Genomic DNA, 19,897 nt, shown 5'->3' with positions numbered 1-19,897 from the left:
CTCCTTTGGGATTCCATTTCAATGCTTGTCTTTCTATAGCCTCATTAGGTTTTTCTCAGAGTATGTCCTATCCACCTTTATTTCCGTCTTTTAATTTGAATATCTATTGGTTCTTCTTCTGTTAGTCTCCATAAATTTTCTTTACTTATTGTCATTGGCCAGTAGATATTTAAAATCTTCCTCAGACACCTGTTCATAAAGGTTTGCAACTTCATTATAACTGTATTGTTTGACAGCCAGGTTTCAGATCCACATAACAGGACAGCTTTAACATTACTCCTGAAGATTTTCAATTTTGTGTGATTAGAAATGTTTTTATTTCTCCAAATCGGATACAATTGAGTGAATATCGAATTTTCTTTCTTAATCCTTGATCTGACATCGTCAATGGCCCCTCCAGTTGTGGAGACTATACTTCCCAGATAGTTATATGTTTCAACTTGTTCTATAATTTGATTTTCCATCATCAGAGGTCTCAATGTTTTAGAATTTATGCGTAATTCTTTAGTTTTCTTTATATTTACTGTTAAACCTGCAGGTTTAGTTTGCCTATGTAAATCATATCTTTTATTCTGCATATCTATAAAACACTGGGATAGGAGGCAGATGTCATCTGCATAGTCCAGATCTTCCAGTCTTTCCATCAGGTTCCACCTGATACCTCGTGCTACATCCTTCGTTGTTGCCCTCATTATATCATCCAACACCATTATAAATATCACTGGAGATAAAATACACTCTTGTCGAACGCCATTTGTAACTGGAAAAGATTGTGAGAGTTGGCCATTATGTAGAACTTGGCACCCATATCCATCATACATATTTCGGTTCAACTAAGCAATTATTAAATATTGAAAAGTTAGTAATTAAAATGCTGTAAAAGGATTATTTCACTTACATACAGACAATAAAATGGGAATTATTAAATCTAAAATGACTATGAAACAAGCACAATAATTTTTTTTCTTTCCAAGAAAGTACTTTGTAATTTCACAATCTTGTGAACTGTGATATTGTGAATATTCATTATAGCAGAGATAGTGCGTTGTCGATGGTTTTCACTTTAATTTTCAGCCATTATGTTGTGTGTTGATTTGAAATGGTAGCGTCCGACACTTGTTTTTCGTTGTTGACGGCATCGATCTATTTGCCGAGTCTAACCAAAGCATTCTAACATAGTACACGCTTGTGTTTTGTTTGGTAAATAAATTACCTATGCTTTGAGGATTAAACATGCTCCATACTCACGGTTCATGGGTACAAAAAACAGATCCCATTTTAAAATGAACACAGGGCATTCATATACAGGGACATCATTTTATTTTTACTAACATTTTTAATATTAACCTGTCTATACCTTTAGAGAACCGGAAACACCGCTTGCTCCCCCCTCCCAGACTGGAGTTCGATGATACTGGCGTAAAACACAAATCACTCTACTAGGTATAGGAAGGAAGAAAAGTACTTCATCCATTTACGTAAACTAGGAAATATCGCGATTTTGAGTTTGATAATTTTCATTAGGTTTTTCTTTCATCAAAGTACAGTACTGTATTAAGAATAAATGTTTTTACTCACGAAGTGAGTTATCCATGCGAACGTATTCATTATGCGGTGCATATTATACTGTCTACAGCACATTAGCGTACAATATAGAGAATGAAGTTAAATTGAAAACTAATTATAATATGAATATTTAAACACAATTTTGAAAATGGTGGCCGTTCATTTCGATACAGGCTTCAGTTCTTTTGTGCATATTATCGCACTATAGACTATTGCATCTAATTCCAATTGCCAGTTTCGTCCTTCGTACTAGTAACTCATGTTGAAATAATTCTGTACCTACTCTACGTACTGTAAATTCAATCTTCACTTCTGCCCGACCCGAAAATATAAAATTACTCAGACATGCTATCTACTGTCCGTCCAAGTGGTTATGCCGCAGGATTGTAGAAAGGGAGGAAATCACGTGACAGTTAATTACTTAACGAGGCCCTTTTATTTAAGTTAAATTAAACAGCTGTATAATATTACGTAAACTTCCAATTCCTAAGAGAAATGAATGTTTTCAGAAAAGAGCTAAGACAGCCCAGCTTTTACAGAGGGGCAAGCAGAAGCAGGTGGGGGAAATCGGGATGCGACTTAGGAAAACGGACAGTACCTGTGCGAAAATATGATTCAATATTGAAAGCTCTTTCGTGACTGGAAAACGCGAACATATTTCTGGAACGTACTATACTCAGTAACTCAGTACTGCTTACTATCTGCGGTCTTGGTTCTGTGTGGAGTTGGAACTTCCTTAGTAGAAGGGGTGGGAGTGAAGTACATTCAAAAATTCAGGTACAATAAAAATTGAAGTAAAAATAAAATGATGTCCCTGTACATTTGAAGGGTGTAATTCCAAAGTGATGCACCTCTAAGAAGTCACAATGTTCACAAACAGCAATTCAAAACTTCCATTGTAAAATTTATTATCTAAACTTCATTTTTGGCATATTACTTCTGTCATTCATTGCAAATCTATAGACGGAAGTGAAAAAATCGCACACTGATGGAATTGGTGGAACTGGGATCACATGGCTTGAATTTAAGTCATTTTGAAATTAAGCAAATCTTTCATCTATATTTTCCTTCAAGATGTATTTATTCTTTAAAGAATTAAAAGAATTGTGACTGTAAGTAAATCATTTCTATAATATTCTATATATGCACGATTTGAGCAATCAAAGATGTGTAGGCAGATGGTTTTAATATCATAATTATCTCTGAAAGAAAACATAATAATGTTGTAATGAAATACATTTTTCACTACTATTACACTACTGTTCATCCTCATCACTGACATTCAGTAGTGTTTTCTATACTGGAATCAGATTTCTGGTGGGCGGACAGAAGGGCTTAAATCATTTATGCAAACTTTACAAATACTTAAACAACTGCAGTAAATCCTAAAAGAAATAGGCCTATGTTTCGGCTATTTCATAATTTTCGTTACTTTTTATGTCACTGGTTTTAGGATCTCTTTTAGGAAACGGGTTTAATGAATGGATATAAAATTAAAATCTTACAGCACTAAAATTAATGACTTAAGCTTTTTGCCCGCACACCGGAGAAATATTCCCTCAGAAAATGTCATGGCAGCATGCCCAAAATTTACACCAAGTTTTTTATTATAAGTTCGTTTACATCGTTAAGCTGTTCTTAACTGCATAGACATTTCTTTTCAGTTTTGAGAGTTCACTATCTTTTACCTCTCTTTAACAACATATGGGAACATATGAAGGGTTCAGAACCATAGTGGGCCAAGCGCCATCTACTAAAACCGTAGAAAAATATGGTTAAAATGAAGTTATTACCATAATTCAATGGAGACATATAGCAAGTAATATAAGGTATACACATTCAAACTAAATGATATGTCAATCTTCATTGAACTATGGTATTCACTTAACTTTAACCCTTGCTTTCTCCATTTTTAATAAATGGCGCTTGGCCCACTATGGCTCTGAACCTTTCATATCCCTAATATGTCTGAATAGTTGCAACTAATGCACTTTGAATTAATTTGAAACATTTTCATTTCTGAAATTTTGAAGTGCATTTTTTATTTTATGTGCAACTTTACAGAATCTTTGCAGATGTAAACGTGTCAGTATCTGCCAAGAACTTGCATCTGACATATGTTTTAAAAAATTATGATTATATTCTTCAGGCAAAAGCAAGAGTTCAGTTTCCCTAAGAATTTTTTTCAACTCTTTAAAAAATTCGGTCCACAGTTAAATAACTGTGTCCATGCACTGGAAAAATGAATTCAAATTTATCATTGGAGCCAATACTCATTTTTTAAAGCTTACTGAGCATACCTAATATCACATAATTTTTATTCTGAGCACTGCACTCATCGCAAAATAGTTTTATTTTCGGAATATCTAGGTTCTCAACATAAACATTATTTTAATGATTGAAAACTGCGCTACAAACTTCTAAACTTCCTTTTTGGATTCGTTTCCAGACCAAGTATAAAATTAAACATCATTCAAGTTCTGTTATGACTCACTGCCATAATGTCCAACAATACCTAAATAATATTTTCATATCTGGAATGTATAAATTGCTTCACCCAACGCAATACGAAGGAGTAGTTGGTTCTGCGTAATATCACACACAAAAGCAGCGTTATTATCTATGACTGGTTCTTTCATTAGGTCATAAAATCGTTCGGCTCTCTGTTTGTGGACAATAAGTTCAAGCATTATTTCCTTGTCTTTCATAATCATTTTGTTCATGCTATTTGAGCCACTGTGTACGCTCTTCACAGTACTGCAAATATCGGTTCATGGAGAACCAAAACCAAGATTGAATTCTCTTGTAAAAATCTTGTAGTAGGAATGATAGTTACAAGTTTGGGCATCTGGGTCATCCTTTCACGGAGCATTTTTCACATTAATCTGATGCTCAGTTCAGCTGATAAATATTTTCGGTGTAGATTCTCCACTGTAACAACAAACATCAGCAAAGAAACGTCACACGATCACGTGACTATATGGAGCGTTCCTACTGGGCCATTGGAAATGCGACTGCTTGGAAATAAAAACATCATGAAAATACTTCGGATTGGAAATAACATCAATGTTCTACTGATTTCCAAACTGGGATTAACGTCGTTTTAAAAATAATTTGTGTTTGGCACGCTCAAGGAAGGCCCTCTGAATGTTTTGCTGTGCTTAAAAAAATGGAGATACATCACTTTGGGAATACATCCTTCATACGTGAAACCAAAAACCATATGTGGGGTTGTATACTGTGGTGAAATATTTCATTAATACTGATAAATCATTACGCCCTCATTCTGGGAGTAGTAATACGAATTTTAGTATAATAGATACCTGCAATGCCGACTGGGCTGTGTAACATAAGATGAAGTTCCGATATCACTGGTCAACAGTGTTTTTGTTAAATGTACAATTTCTGTTGTTTCTATAGTAATTTCATCTGCTGATTCCGAAAAATAAGTCAGAATTTTTATGCCACCCACCATTTTTTGTAATGCTAGAAAAGTTGATTTTTTATTGATATATATTATATAGTTCTTAAGGAAATATTTCAAATATTTCATTTTATTGCTTTAAAAATTGACCTACAACTTTAGATCATTGTTGCCTGTGAAGACAGAATTCATAAAAATAAATTTTATTCCTCATTAGACTGTGAGATTTAGTATTAATTAATTCTCAGTTGAGTTCGAACTTACATTCATGAAACAAGTTTCATAACCTGTGTTTTCTTTTTCCTAATTTTATGGGTTATAAAAGTAACTTATAAAGTGAAACATACATCGAAATATCACAAACAAGTTTTGTTACGTTTGTGGTTAATTAACTTTAAAAGCACAGAGGCGAATTTTACTTTTGATTGAAAAATAAACAGGAACTGGGCCCCTGAAATCTGTTGTGCTCCATGCAATTCTATTAGCCTAACTCAGCCATGTTAATTGATGCCCAGAGGCGCAAGCGCGCGCTTTAGAGCTCAGAAGAGCCTGAGCGCTTTACAGCGGAAAGGAAAGAGACAGCCGCTTGGTCGAGCTGTATACAGGGATGGCCAGCACTGATTCAGTAGATAAAGAGAAGAGAACTTATTAAAACTGCATCCATGTTAAGTTTTAGATTTGTCTAAGAAGTATAAGTGCATTATAAGAATGTAAGTTTTAATTTTAATGCTCATTTCTCACAAGTTTGTTCTTTTTATTCTCAACTTCTTTTTGTAGACAAGTGAAATTTTCAGATATAGGCCATTTATTTAGTAGCCTTACAGGTACTGAAACAATGTTTTCGTAAATTCAATATACCGTAAATACGTATTACTGAAAATAGTGTATTACAAATTTTGAAAATATTCGCATGGAAAATGTATTAACAAAGCAACTACTGTTAGATCATAAGCAAAAGATATGTGCCCATGTGTTGTAAAAACGTCAGCTCTATAGCTTCAGGAAGTTTCAAGAAAATAATTTAATATTCTGATGATAGGAAGTTGCTCACCAATATCACCTTAAAAGCATAATGCGATAAGAGTTTTGTTATGGAATGTTAGTTACACTTAAAACATAAACAGTACCTGGGTAAATACGCTTTGTACTATAATATTGTTTTCATTAGTTCATTGATTACTTTTATAAGGTTAAATATATCATCAATGTCAATTCCAACTTATCATGTCATACTCAATTTCTTTTTTGGGGGGGGATATCACTTGCTTTATGAATGATGTGTTTCATCCACTTAGTACAGTATAGTTGTGCTGCTATGGCATTTATGTGAATATTACTTCTTAACTCTTTATTATGTTATTAACGTTTAAAACACAACTGCAATATTAAGAAATCAGTGTTAGTACTTTTGTTTTACAGACAATATAAATTACAAACAGAAAGAAGCCATATAAAAATAACGACATAAAATTTCACGTTCCGTTTGAAGTTTGTGCACCTCTGTTTTCTTAATCCAACAGGCTGCTTATTTCTCCTTCCATTCCTAGGGCTTGATGCCCGCACACGACGTCAAGGTAAAAAAAAAATGCGCTTGGTTTGACACCACTGGCCTAACTGGTTGGCTAATAGGATCCCGTCATATACCTTTTCCAATTCTAATTATATGTCGAGAACCTAAGGATCATTCAACAGACTGTTACAGAGAAATTGTCAGCGAGCTGATTCAGAACTATAACGCGATGGGGTGTCATATATGTAGCCTATCTCTCAAAATAACTTCATGGATTCTCATCTATTTTTTTCTATCATCAAAACTTCGGGCAGTGAGCGACGAACGTGGGGAGCATTTCCATCAGGATTTTTCTGAAATGGAAAAGCGCTACCAGGAAAAATGAAGCCCAAATATTCTCTTAGACTACTGCCGGACACTCAAAAGAGATATTTCTCAAGCGAAGTACAGCCTAAAATCTATTTCACACACACTTTAGCTAAATAAATATGATTTTAGGTAAAATGTAACAAGGTAGCAATACTAGAAAAGTCTGAAGTACATTTCATATAATTATTAAAAAATCCTGGGTGATAGAAACATTTTGAAAACAGATCTGAAATCAGCACGAAAACTGCTATAATGATATTCTCTATCTTTTAACAAAAATATGTTTAATTTTACGATGAAAGAGTAATGGAACGGAGAAAAGTTCTCTCCGGCGCCGGGATTTGAACCCGGATACGCCGGGGTGGGTATCCGGTGTGGCTTAGTGGATAAAGCATCAGCACGTAGAGCTGAAAACCCGGGTTCAAATCCCGGCGCCGGAGAGAATTTTTCTCCGTTCCAGTACTCTTTCATCGTACGATGACGCAGAATATCTGCATGGAAATATCATATGTACTTCGGTACATTAAAATAATATAGATGATATGCGTAAATCACTTTGTGATTTAAGACGGCGCTTATTCCGTCGGATCCCGGCCAACTAGTCACTCATAACGAGTCACCTCAGCACATGTGTGGACTTCAGTCCTACGTTCATAGACATCTATGACGTAGTGCAGAGGGCGGCCACTAGAGGGAACCCAAGAGTTGGAACTTAAACTGAGACGATTCTGTCCGACGCCGAGGTTGGGTATCCGGTGTGGCTTAGTGGATAAAGCATCAGCACGTAGAGCTGAAAACCCGGGTTCAAATCCCGGCGCCGGAGAGAATTTGTCTCCGTTCCATTACTCTTTCATCGTATGATGACGCAGAATATCTGCATGGAAATATCATATGTACTTCGTTATATTAAAATAATATATATGTTTAGTTTTGTTGACCAGTGTATTTGACACCGTTTGTTATGACATTCGTTCATAAATTTCAGTAGCTTCTCGAATGTATAAATCGAGTTGAAGGTCTTCTAATGTTAGATGTTCATGGACAGGATTAACTACCATCAGCTGAACTCTTGTTTATATTGCCTGTAACCTGCTCATGAATGAATTCGATCGCTTCACAAGAGTAATTTGTTTGCCTGCCACGCGCATTTAAGTAGTTGTGTACTTATAACATTACTGAAATCTGCTTGTAAATATTTGCGTAGTAAAAGATTTTAAGAAGCGTCGTAGAGAAGCACGTTGCGTCTCAGTAAAATGCTTGGTGATTCTTCCTTTGCACTTTGATATTTCTCAGCTTATTCTAATAATGTTTAGGAAATTTCCATCTCTTCGTCCTGCCTTGGCAAGTACAAAACTCCTTTAAAATCTTCCTTTTCGTCTTGCTATGTATGTGTGTGTTTATTCACACTGCAAATGGGTGAATACCCGGTGGCAGTGGTAACTAATTACACTTAATAATGACAAAAATAATAAACACAATGAATAAAAAGTACAATTAATAATAATAATAATAATAATAATAATAATAATAATAATAATAATAATAATAATAAATTCTATAAAAAGTCTTTATGAAACAACTACTATAAAAATTAAACTAGATCATGACAAATATACGGAAACAATAGTAACTAACTAAGGACTTAGAGAAGGTTGTGGCCTTTTCTCCCCTTTTGTTTATAATATAGAATACTTAGACAAAGCAATTCAAGAATGGAATGAAGTAGCACCAAACGGTATGTAAATTGACGAACACACAAGAGTAAATACAACAATATATGCAGATGACCAAGTTTTGATTGCAGAAACTGAAGACGAATTACAGCGCTCTGTTTTTAAACTACAGATGGTTTTAAAAGAATACAATATGAAAATATCAACCGAAAAAACAAAACTAATGGCAGTTTCTGGCAAAAAACTTTTACGGGCAAAAATAGTGGTTGATAACAAAATAATAGAACAAGTGACAGATTTTGTATATTTAGGAAGTCATATTTCTTTGTATAATTATCAAAAAGACGTAAATAAAAATATATTGAAATATAATCAATTAAATGGTATCTTGAGAAGGAACTTTGGAAAACAAATGCGAAAAGAGGTCCAAATCCGATTTCACAACATAATATAAAAACCAGCTCTGTTATATGGCAGTGAATGTTGGACACTGCGGCAAAAGGAAATAAATAGAATCAACGCATCACAAATGAGATTTCTACGATCACTGACAGGAGTTACCTTGCGGGACCGCATTAGGAGCGAAGACATAAGAAATCAGTGGGAAGTTGAGGAGATGACCGCAGACGTCCAACATTATCAACGTAAATGGAGAAACCACCTTCTTAAGATGCCTGAAAATCGTTTACCAAAGAGACTTTGTATTACCATCCACGAGGACGAAGATATTTAGGCAGACCTCACCGACGTTGGACGGACCAATTCCATTTGTAGTTCACAGACGGGAAACAACCCAATAGTGTATATTGGCAGAAGAAGAAGAAGATAATAATAATAATAATAATAATAATAATAATAATAATAATAATAATAATCCTAAATTTAAAAATCTAATTTGTATCTTAACCCCAAGTTCGAACTAAAACCCACGAGTATGATATGTTCATACCTGCACAAGTACCTTTCAGCACTACACTCATTTCGCTGTCAACTCACTCAATGCACTGGAACTACGACACATTTCACTGATACTATCCTGATTTCACTAACACTTCAAAAACATTTCACTGTTCAAATATTTTTCACTGCCACTATAAACTATAAAACTTCACTGACACAAACACACTTCACTGACACAACACACTTTCTCACTGATACAACAATAACAAAATATCAATTACGCCCTTTAAATAATGTGTATAATATACTACCTTCTATTAGTAAAGTCCTTAAGCCTATTTTTAAATACATTTTTGGTTATTAGTAAGTCTTTAGTAAGTCTGCAGGTAAAGCATTCCAGTCCCTGAAAGTACGATTGAGAAAAGAAAACTTTCCAGTGTCCATCCTCTGTCTTCTTTCCCTCAATTTATGAGTGGTCGTTCCTTGAAGAATAATTTGGTGGCTGCAACCTAGTTTTTATTTCTCTCCAGGCAGGCTCACCTTTGTATCATACCGACATCAACTACAATTTTTCGCAATAATGTGCAAACTGTTTGTCTCAAAAACTGTAACCAACAAGTGTTGTTTATTGTCATATTCGTATTCAGGAGGTTTAAATTATATAGAAAATATGTGTCACATGTCCAACGCAAAAAAAAAGTTAAAATTTGTTAAACCGTGTGATATAACTTCATTGAAAGTTTGAATTATTATTTCCTTTTGAACATGAAGTGTATTGCATAAATGTATATACATCATATTATTGTCGTATATTAATGTTTCTATTAATTAGATATTTTGATGCACCATATTCAATTTTATATTTTAAATAATTTATTCTTATTTTGTTTGTGAATTTGTATTAATTCAGTTATTTTTATATGAAGAAAAACAGAAACAAAAGAACTTGTGCTTAATAAAAAACGCACATTTATTCATTATACGTCCGTATACATTCCCCTGCCTTTAATCTATTAACTTTAAGGCCATTTTTCAAAGGTTTAAGGCAGGCCTGCACAAGGTTTGCTCTCTCCGAGCCGGCTCACAGCTCATGAGCGGAATGCAGATATTGGCTGCGCTCTGTATAAGGGAGGACTGGAAGAAGGGGTGGTCTCGTACAAAATGTACACAAGGTGATCATGAAATGAATTCCCATTCAGTGTTTACAAAACTATCTTGGACTATTATTAATTAATAAAGAAATATTTATTTTACAGAAATAATAGAAATTCTATAGCTACTTAAATGTGCAATACCATTTTGTTTCTATTTTTATTTATCAGTACATGAAAACGAGGTTTTATGCTGTTGGAAGCTGAAAGGAACAGTAGCCTACTGATCGTAATGAAACATCAGTTACAGATGTTCGATGTCTGCCTTTATTAAAGTTGATTATAGAAAACAGTTGCTCACAAATATAAATGTTGAGCCAAACATAGCAATCATTTTCACAGCCAGCCTGTGTAGTCTTGGATATTATTGCTAATGTTCAGTCTTGTAAAACTCAACCAGACTAGTAGTATTATTCAAACGATCTTTAGCCCTTAGGTCACATTGAAGATCAATAAGTTCAAGCTGTAAATCGTTAAATGTTAAATGTTATGTTTTATTTAACGACGCTTGCAACTGTCGAGGTTATATCAGCGTCGCCCGTGTGCCGGAATTTTGAGCCTGTCGCATTTAAGCACACTTAAATGTTATGTACGACACTGTTTCAACTGGTGTTGAAGGAATTTATTATGATAACTTTAAACTTCTTTCCATTTAAGACAAGATCTGGGAACGTAGAATTAAATTCATTTTGAATTTTAATTAATATTTGAACATAATTATTTAACATGGCTTCATCACGAGCAGTTTCTATCGCTCGAAAGTGAGCCATATTACCTTCCCGAAACTGACTTACGAAAAGTGTAAGTTTACGACTGAAACCCCGTAATTTATTCAACACATCAACAATTAGCTGGCCGTTTCCCTGAAGGGAGATGTTTATAAATTGTTGAAGATTAATAAATTCTAACGTACCCTACCTCATGTAATAATGCAACTTTCAATTCCTGAACCTTTCTACTGCGATCTTCACCACAAAACCACCGTATCTCTATGTGTGGACTAGTAATGACGCATTGTATTATATTTTCCTCTTTCTTTCAAACTTTTGTGACAGATAAGTATTGACTCCAGCTCCTGTGAAACAATAAGCATTTTCCCATGCAATATTGAAAGAATTTGCCTGATGATCACTTTTCCATCTTTTAGATTCCTCCATTATTTAGCCGTAGATAGGCAAAGTGAAATATCTACTGATAATACACACTACACCAGATAGCTGCGTGGACTATCCTCTACCTATAGCAGGCATACGTCATTCCGACGTACCTTTCCGGCGAGCTGTTTGGACAGCTCTCCCGCTCCGGAGGAGCGGCCGCGCTCGATGATCGCCGTTTGTGCAGGCCTGGTTAAGGCATTTTTACGTAAATCTAAGGATATTCTATTTTCAGTTGTTTTATTGCATCAACTTCCGCCCCTTACTCATAATATCAGAGCGGTCCACCGCAAATTCATCTCTTTTGTAGTCGGGATTTGAACTCGTCATCGTTCTCGTTCTGAGCCACCAAGGCCTGTGCCAGAACGTCTTGCTAAAGAATGTGAGAGGCAGTAAGAAGGAACTTGTAACGTAGGTGCGTGCATGCAGTCTGCATTTTGACAGAAAGAATGAGTGCTGTAGCCTGGGAAAGCCTTTCGTGACTGCGTGATTCAGTGCAATAATTCAACAAGTCGGCAGGCCACAAATGCCTTTTTTCTTCACAAGTCGTTGATGCTACTGCACATACGAGTCGTCCCAGTGATTGCTGAATCAAGTCCATTTACATGATAGCAGTTGTGCAGGCAGCAGGCTGGAGGGTGCTCGGAACATCTGTCTCTCTGTGAACAGTCGATCAGTACGAGAAAACATGTTTGTCAGAATTGAACTTCAGATTGTCTACAGTCCTTTAGTGGGAAGTTGATAGTTTCTAAGTGTATCTAAAATATTTCTATCTGCAATATACCTTTACACATCATAGATTGCCGCCTTGGTGACTTATGACTAGCTTGGGATATAGTCATGCAAGCGAGACTGGGTTTTGTCGACTGCTACGGCGAACATGAAATTTCGTTGTGTACGAAGCTAATTTTTCTAGGATTTTCTCGCGGTTCTCCCATTTTCTCTCATCAGTTCACCAACTCCCTAGCTCCTTTCATTTCTGGGAACATTACTTTAGCTTAGCAATATAACCTATGTACAAATACGAGGCGTGTCCATAAAGTAACTTTTCCATTCGTCCCACAGCTAGCAAACCATATGTTGCGCAAAGCGACTATGTGTGCGTGATAGAGTAATGTCCTGGCATGGCGCATGCGCTAGCGGAACTTCCCGAGAGCTCTCAGTAGCTTCGTTGCATTGCTTGAAGAAGGACGTTCCTATTCCAGCTCCCGCCGCATGTGAAGTGCGGTCAGTGATAAAGTTTTTGAATGCATAGGGCATAGCGCCGATTGAAATTGATCGTCAGTTGTGCCAGGTCTATGGGCAAGCAGATGGTGCGTTGCTGCTGTAGACAATTTTCAGCAGGACGCCAAAATGTGCATGACGAGGAGCGCAGTGGGAGGCCAACCATCATCAGAGAAGACCTTGTGGAGCAACGCAACATCTGTTTGCTCATGACGTTAGGCCCATAGACCTGGCACAGCTGAAGATCAATTTAAATCGGGACCATGCCCTGTGCATTCAAAAACTTTATTACTGACCGCACTTCACACGCGGCGGGAGCTGGAATAGGAACGTCCATGTTCAACCAATGCAACGAAGCTATTGAGAGCACTCGGGAAGTTCCGCTAGCGCATGCGCCATGACAGGACATTACTCTATCACGTACACGCAGTCGCTTCGCGCAACATATGGTTTGGTAGCTGTGGGACGAGTGGGAAAGTTACTTTATGGACGCGCCTCGTATTTCACATTAAGTCAAATAATTTACTTTATTCTTTAATTTTAATTAATGATTCAAATTTAATCTCATCTGTAAGGGAGTATCAGTAGTGATAATTGAAGATCTCGGTGCAAAAATATATAACTCCATTTTCAATTTTTTTCAGGAGACATATGAAATTATTTTTAACAATCTAAGTATGAGATTATGTTATGTTGTTTATGCAAGTTGTGTGGAGGTGAGACGAGTAATATGGAGTCATATTAATAACAAACATATATAAATTTATTAAATTATAAAGTTCATTTTTCGGTAAATCTACAAATTAAACAAGTTATTCACAATTGAAATCCTTTCCATTATACGTTTTTCATTACATAAAACTCATGATTAATCATTGAAACTCTGTTATGCATATTACTGTGTACAACTTAATGGACTTGTGTTTAGATTTCGTCAATTTTTGAATATCTGATGGTGCCGAAAACGTTCATGAATATTTTTTTCAATATGTATTAGCAAGTAATAAATTTGCAAATTGATAAATCATATGATTGGGCATTTGAATAAATTTATTATCTTGAATAGTTTTATCTGAAAATCAAAAATTAATTGTAAAATGGTGATGGGATGTTGAAGTTAATGACTATTATTCTTATAAAATGTTAATTTCAGTGTTTCCCCTCGGGGAACTATCTGTGAGAGTTGTCACAAAGTAAATGACATACCTACAAGAGCCCTTTACGCTAGGAGCTCACATAAATGTTAAGATGGGTTCCAAGAGCCCTTGCAAGAACACGCTCTCGTTTAACTTTTATCTTACACTGTCTCCTTTCTCTCTCCTTCATTATTTGATTCTTGATTGTTGATATAAGATTTAGTGATAATGTTGAAATAGTATCAATACCGCACAACGTGTTTGGTATTTTTTAATCAAAGTAGCTACGTGATTAGGAGTTCATAGCCTTAAACCAACCAACAACAATTTCGAAGTGAGAATTAGAGAATGAGAAAGAATTGTACGAGGTCCGATAATATAGTAATAAAACGAAATTCATTCCTCCTGTATTGAGAGGCCTACAATTTTGTCCCGTCGTCTCAATTGAAGGAAACACGTTCCTGTAACAACTCTGACTGGTATAGTTCGCGAGTGTTTGCTGTACTGTATAATGCCCAAATTTTGACTTCCAAATATGTTTCTGTGTCGTCTCATCTTTCAAGTATTGTCACCATAAAATCATCAGCCCATGCTGTGCAGTGCGTCGCCCAAATTTTGACGTCCAAATATATTTTAGAGGTGTCTCATCATCCAAACGTTGTTAAAAGTTAGATTTCCCGAGATAAAATCGCCGGCCCATGCTGCATTGTACAGCGATCGAATTTTGAAGTCCAAATATATTTCAGTGAAATCTAATTCTTCAGGTATTCTTACAATTTGAACTTCCCACCATGAAAGCGCCAGCCCATTATGCATTGTACTTCAGTCGAATTTTGAGGTCCAAATGTATTTCGGTGCTATATCATCCTCCTTGTTCGCCCGATCTCGTTCCGGAGAACAAATGTGAATTAAACTCGTAGAATATCACTTTGAATTAGCAGATGATGTTCTAATTGTTATAACCAGGCTTCGGCCTAGGGACACAGAGTAACCAGTATGAGGTTTAGAGTACACGGAGTATAAATGGCGTCATGACCCGTGTAGGGTGACTGCAACAGCACAGGTTGGTCCGCAATGTGCATTACCGTTGGATGAGGTACGTGTAACAGGCTTCGGCGTAGAGACACCTGATTGAAGGTTACAACTCACGTTAATACTTTAATGGTAGACATTTAGGGCCGTATTCATAGACATTTTTAGCGCGGGCTTTCGGTGGATGATCAGCGTTTTTCGTATTCATAAACCAGTGTTAGCGATAGGATATGATTTGAATTCTGTACAAGTAACCGGTGGATAGCCGGGGCTAGCTTAGTACGCTCGTATCGCGTGCTGTGAAATGTCTATGAATAGCGCCCTTATAGTCTACACTAGGAATATAGTGTATATACTGCATCTGTACAGGGTGAAATATATTTTGTGCCGTACTGTGACCGACTGTTTACATGTTGAGACACGAAGTAACAGCGCGCTTCATCTCCCACCCCACTCGACCAACACAACATTATCGTCCGTGCGTTCTGAACTTCATGCGTTTCTGTGTCCAGGACCGAAGCCTGGTTATAACATACCCTCTAAATGACATTCCATAAAATGAATTTCAGAACTATTTAAACATTTTATAGGACCGTTGAATAGGCCTAGATGTGTGTGGGAACAGTAGAAGTACTTCAATGGTGTTCATACTGTGTAGTAGTTTGATAACCAGTAATTTTGTTTTTCAACTAATCTCATTATTGGTGTTTCAGACATTGTACGAAATTGCAATGATTCAATAGCTTCTAAATCACACTTCATACATGCTGTTCTAGTTTCACAACGTAGAAGAAAACTTGCCCTTTGAAACATTGGGTGAATTGCAGTGGTGCGTTAAAGATTTTTGTTGATAAAATTAGTGCTTTTTTTTTGTTTATGTTAAGCACTAAGATAAGTCACTGGACGGCGATAAATCAAATAACCAATCACTGACAGATGCCGAGGTACGATGTAAAAGTAAAAATTATAAATAATTGGGTGTAGTATTCTGATTTTAATAAACCATATCAATCTGTTATGTAATGTCATACATGTATCTCATTGTAGGTGGCAATCCTTCGAAACTGCAAACCGCCAAGTCCACAGAGGAGGAAGGTCATGAGGAAGGTAAGTGCCACTTCATGTAGGATTCAAATTGGAACACGGAAGATAGTCTTACATCATCTAGACAATAGGTGTATTTTGGAAAGTAGTTTCATCTAGACATTGAATATGTTGTGGAAAGTAGCTTCATCTAGATCATTAATACATTGTGGAAAGTAGCTTCGTCTAGTTTAGAAGAATGTGTGGTGCAAGGAGAGTGGTACATTTTCACTTCGAGTGAAATCATAGTAGTAAAACGCATCAGTTGCTAGAGTGGTTTTCCTCTTAGAACTGACGTGGTAACGTCATGTGCTAAACTTCTTACGTATTTTGAATATGTAGGAATACATTTATGTAAATTTTAAATATCATTGTTTCTACATAAGCTTCCGCGTTTACATTTTGTAGCCGGTAAGATACGATATCCCTCCTATGTGACAACTCATGGAGCAGAAATAATGATCTGTGAATGGACAATAGATGTCAATGTGACAGGGTAAACTATACTCTCTGAACACTTCTCGAACACCGACTCTAATCGCCACAAATCTCACTTGAACTAACAATTACCTGATGTCGGAAGATGATGGACAGGCCATTAGATTGACAATGCATTTTGTAGGCCGTAACGTAACTCTAGTTCTTAGACCTGTAAGGTAGTTCTTGAAAGATTGTTTCCCAGAACAGATGATATGTTGATATTTGATATACTGGGTGTTCAGTTCAAAGTGTGTCATGGCTCGCTGTATGCCGTCATGTGGCTAGTCGATGAGCCTAGAGAATTTAGTCTTCCTACACTTCCGCAGAGGTGTATTACTTATGTGCCGGAGAAGTTGCTAGCAAGTACGGCGTTCATTCAGAAGAGTACTTAGCGATACGTACTGTAACGCCGGTAGTGGCAGGAATGTGAACTGATTCGAAACATGTACTGAGGTGAGTTTTTTTCTTACTGTCGGGATATGTGGAGAAAGTTAAGACGATTGCTTACGTATTTGTTGACATTAATTTCGACGATCAACATGGACACGGAGCATTTTATTTGTGTTGTGGAATGTTTCCGTACGAAACCGATGATAAGAAATACCCTGCGTATGACTTGCTAGCGCAAAACACAGTTCGAAAGAGGTTATGGTAGCACACAGACCGTACAGACCGCCATCTGTTGCTACGACGTTCAAGTTATACCGTACACGTTTTCAAGTTCAGATTGAACGCCTTGATTAATAGGCAACTTCTCTGACATAAAAGCTGAAACTCGCTTCAAATCGCTGACTCATCAACAGTGACGTCATGACACAATTTGAAATGAACACCCAGTATTTCTGTAGCTATACTAAACTTCAGTTGTGAATAGGGGAACTCTTAACATTGCTGTCGTCATATTAATGGTCAGCGCTCTCATTGGCTAGTTGGCAGGGGATACGATGTCCGTGTAAGCTCAGTTCACCCTTGCTCTGACAGCGATTCAAAATATTACTTTGTATTCTTGTACGCAAGTCGTGCTAAAGTTTTGCATCGAATTTATTATTATTAAATATCCGCGGAAAAGAACCCTAATTCACCAAGCGGTATGGTAGGTTTTTAGTTTTTGTTAAACAATCGAATTTACCGTGCTTTTTTATTCATCGAATTCGGCCTAATGCTTTTCTTTACATAAATTATTTTTTTATTATGCAAAAACGAATACATTTATTACATAATATTTACTTTGTGTAACAAAAGAAGTAAATTGAGAGTATAAATCACTTGGTAGGCCTATATACTTTGTGATACAAAACAGGTAAAGTAAGCTTATAAACCACTATTTTAGATAATTCATGACATGTAAAGAATACCTGTGAATCACTTTGTTTCATAGTTCATGAGTATGACATAAGTATTGAAGTAAACATATAAACCAAATTTCTGCATAACTCGAAACGACTAAAAATGTAAGCATATAAAAACAAATTGTTACTTACCGGTACGGTACTCATGATTATAGTAAGCATGTACAGTAACTCACACTGTTACGTAAGTTATGAATTTTATAAAATTACTTACAATAGGCCTGTAAACCACATTGTTTTCTAGTTCGTGACAAAAATACTAAACTAAACGTATAGCCTAAACCATATTGTTACATAACCCATTATGAAACTAATGAAGCGAGCATATAAATCACATTGTTACATACTTAATGACTAGACAGTGGATGCGGGATGACTTATCGTTGAATGTAGGTGCACATTTACTATATGTTACATTTTTTTCATTCAGACCATTGGCTGAACAGGTTTTAAACGTAAACAGACGACGTAAACATGCTACTGTATCTCCGTACAGTCAGAAGGAAAAGAAAAATAACGTACTGTAGTACATTCTTCCCATGGAACGCCATTACTTTGGTTTTACTTGGCGATATCTGTAGGTTATATTCAGCAGCAACTCTTTCTAATTGAAAAATGGCTCTCTGTAAGCTGTCCTCGTCAGTTGCTATCACTGCCTGATCATATGCAAAGAGGGATGTGTGTAATGTTCTATTATCAACTCTAAACTTTTCTGTTAAAATATATTGCCATTTCCTTATGACATCGTCAATATAAAGGTTAAACAGAGCGGGTGCTAAAGGGCATCCTTGTCTCACGCCTTGATATATCTCTATAATGGTAGTTGACTGTCTGTTTCCATTTTTTATTTGTATCATTGTTCCAGCGTACAGTCTTTGAATTGCTCTTATTATGTGACTTGGAAAGCCTCGTAGGTTCATTATATCCCGTATTATGGAGGAAAATGTGTAAAGGAATTTACCATTAAGAGTGAAATTGTTAAGTTGTAGATATTTCATACAACAAATATTTCGTATTCATCTATTGAATATTTTATTTAAATACTCAACAAGTTTAATGAAGGTGAAGATAACAGACTTCAAGAGGAATTTGCATTTTACCAATGAGATATTTTTCCTGAATATATTGTACTGTAAATAGACCTAGGAGAGAGAGAGAGAGAGAGAGAGAGAGAGAGAGAGAGAGAGAGATGGGAATTGGCCCAAATTTGCCCATTTTAGATACGGAAGTGAGTGTAAAATATTAAGTAAAATTTTATTTCAAATACCACAGAGTATGTCTGACAGTAACTCTCCTAAGGAAGGAATCTTCTGTGTTGTGGCAAAAACTCAGAATTCAGGACTACATTAAACACCACTGTGATCACTTCTGGTCCAGGAAATCAATATTACATTACAAGGAAAAGTAAGGTTCAAGAAGAAATTTGGGGAAAAGCAGCTGGTAGATTACAGGGCTGAGCATTGGAAGCGGATCCAGACTCCAAACGGGGACGCTTAATATTCATCCGTTACTGCATCAACGCTGCGCGGTTTTCGGCGGGGAAGAAAGGGGATGAAAAGAAATCATATGGCTCCCCGTGAAAGAGTAGAATCCGCTCTTGCTGCCCAGCCCTGTGGTAGAAGAAAAACATGCCAGATACCACTTTTTTCTGCTGAATTAGTGAGAAGTTACTTGCAGTTATATGCATATAGTCTAACATGTTTTACAGCTGACATTGTCAGAAGGGGACGCGCAGGCACACTATGTGATTAACAGATAACGCATTTGAAATTTTGCTACCTCTGAAAATAAGAAGTTGTCCAACATATGACATCCAATTCAAGATTTTTTAAATTTATAAGTTAAG

At 36.1% G+C, this 19,897-nt stretch overlaps 1 protein-coding gene across 10 annotated transcripts in view; it reads left to right on the top strand.

The window, feature by feature from the left end:
• The window catches only part of LOC138708096 (nuclear protein MDM1-like), a 945,585-nt gene that overhangs the window by 237,744 nt on the left and 687,944 nt on the right, over positions 1 to 19,897 (top strand). For all 10 annotated transcript variants that reach the window (XM_069838271.1, XM_069838273.1, XM_069838272.1 and 7 more), the window contains exon 3: positions 16,187 to 16,246. In XM_069838271.1, the coding sequence (XP_069694372.1) occupies positions 16,187 to 16,246 (60 nt within the window). The remainder of the gene's footprint in view (positions 1 to 16,186; positions 16,247 to 19,897) is intronic.

Source organism: Periplaneta americana, chromosome 10 (genome assembly GCF_040183065.1).
Source record: "Periplaneta americana isolate PAMFEO1 chromosome 10, P.americana_PAMFEO1_priV1, whole genome shotgun sequence".
Taxonomy (NCBI): Eukaryota; Metazoa; Arthropoda; class Insecta; order Blattodea; family Blattidae; genus Periplaneta; species Periplaneta americana.
This window is presented reverse-complemented; position numbering and strand designations above follow the sequence as displayed.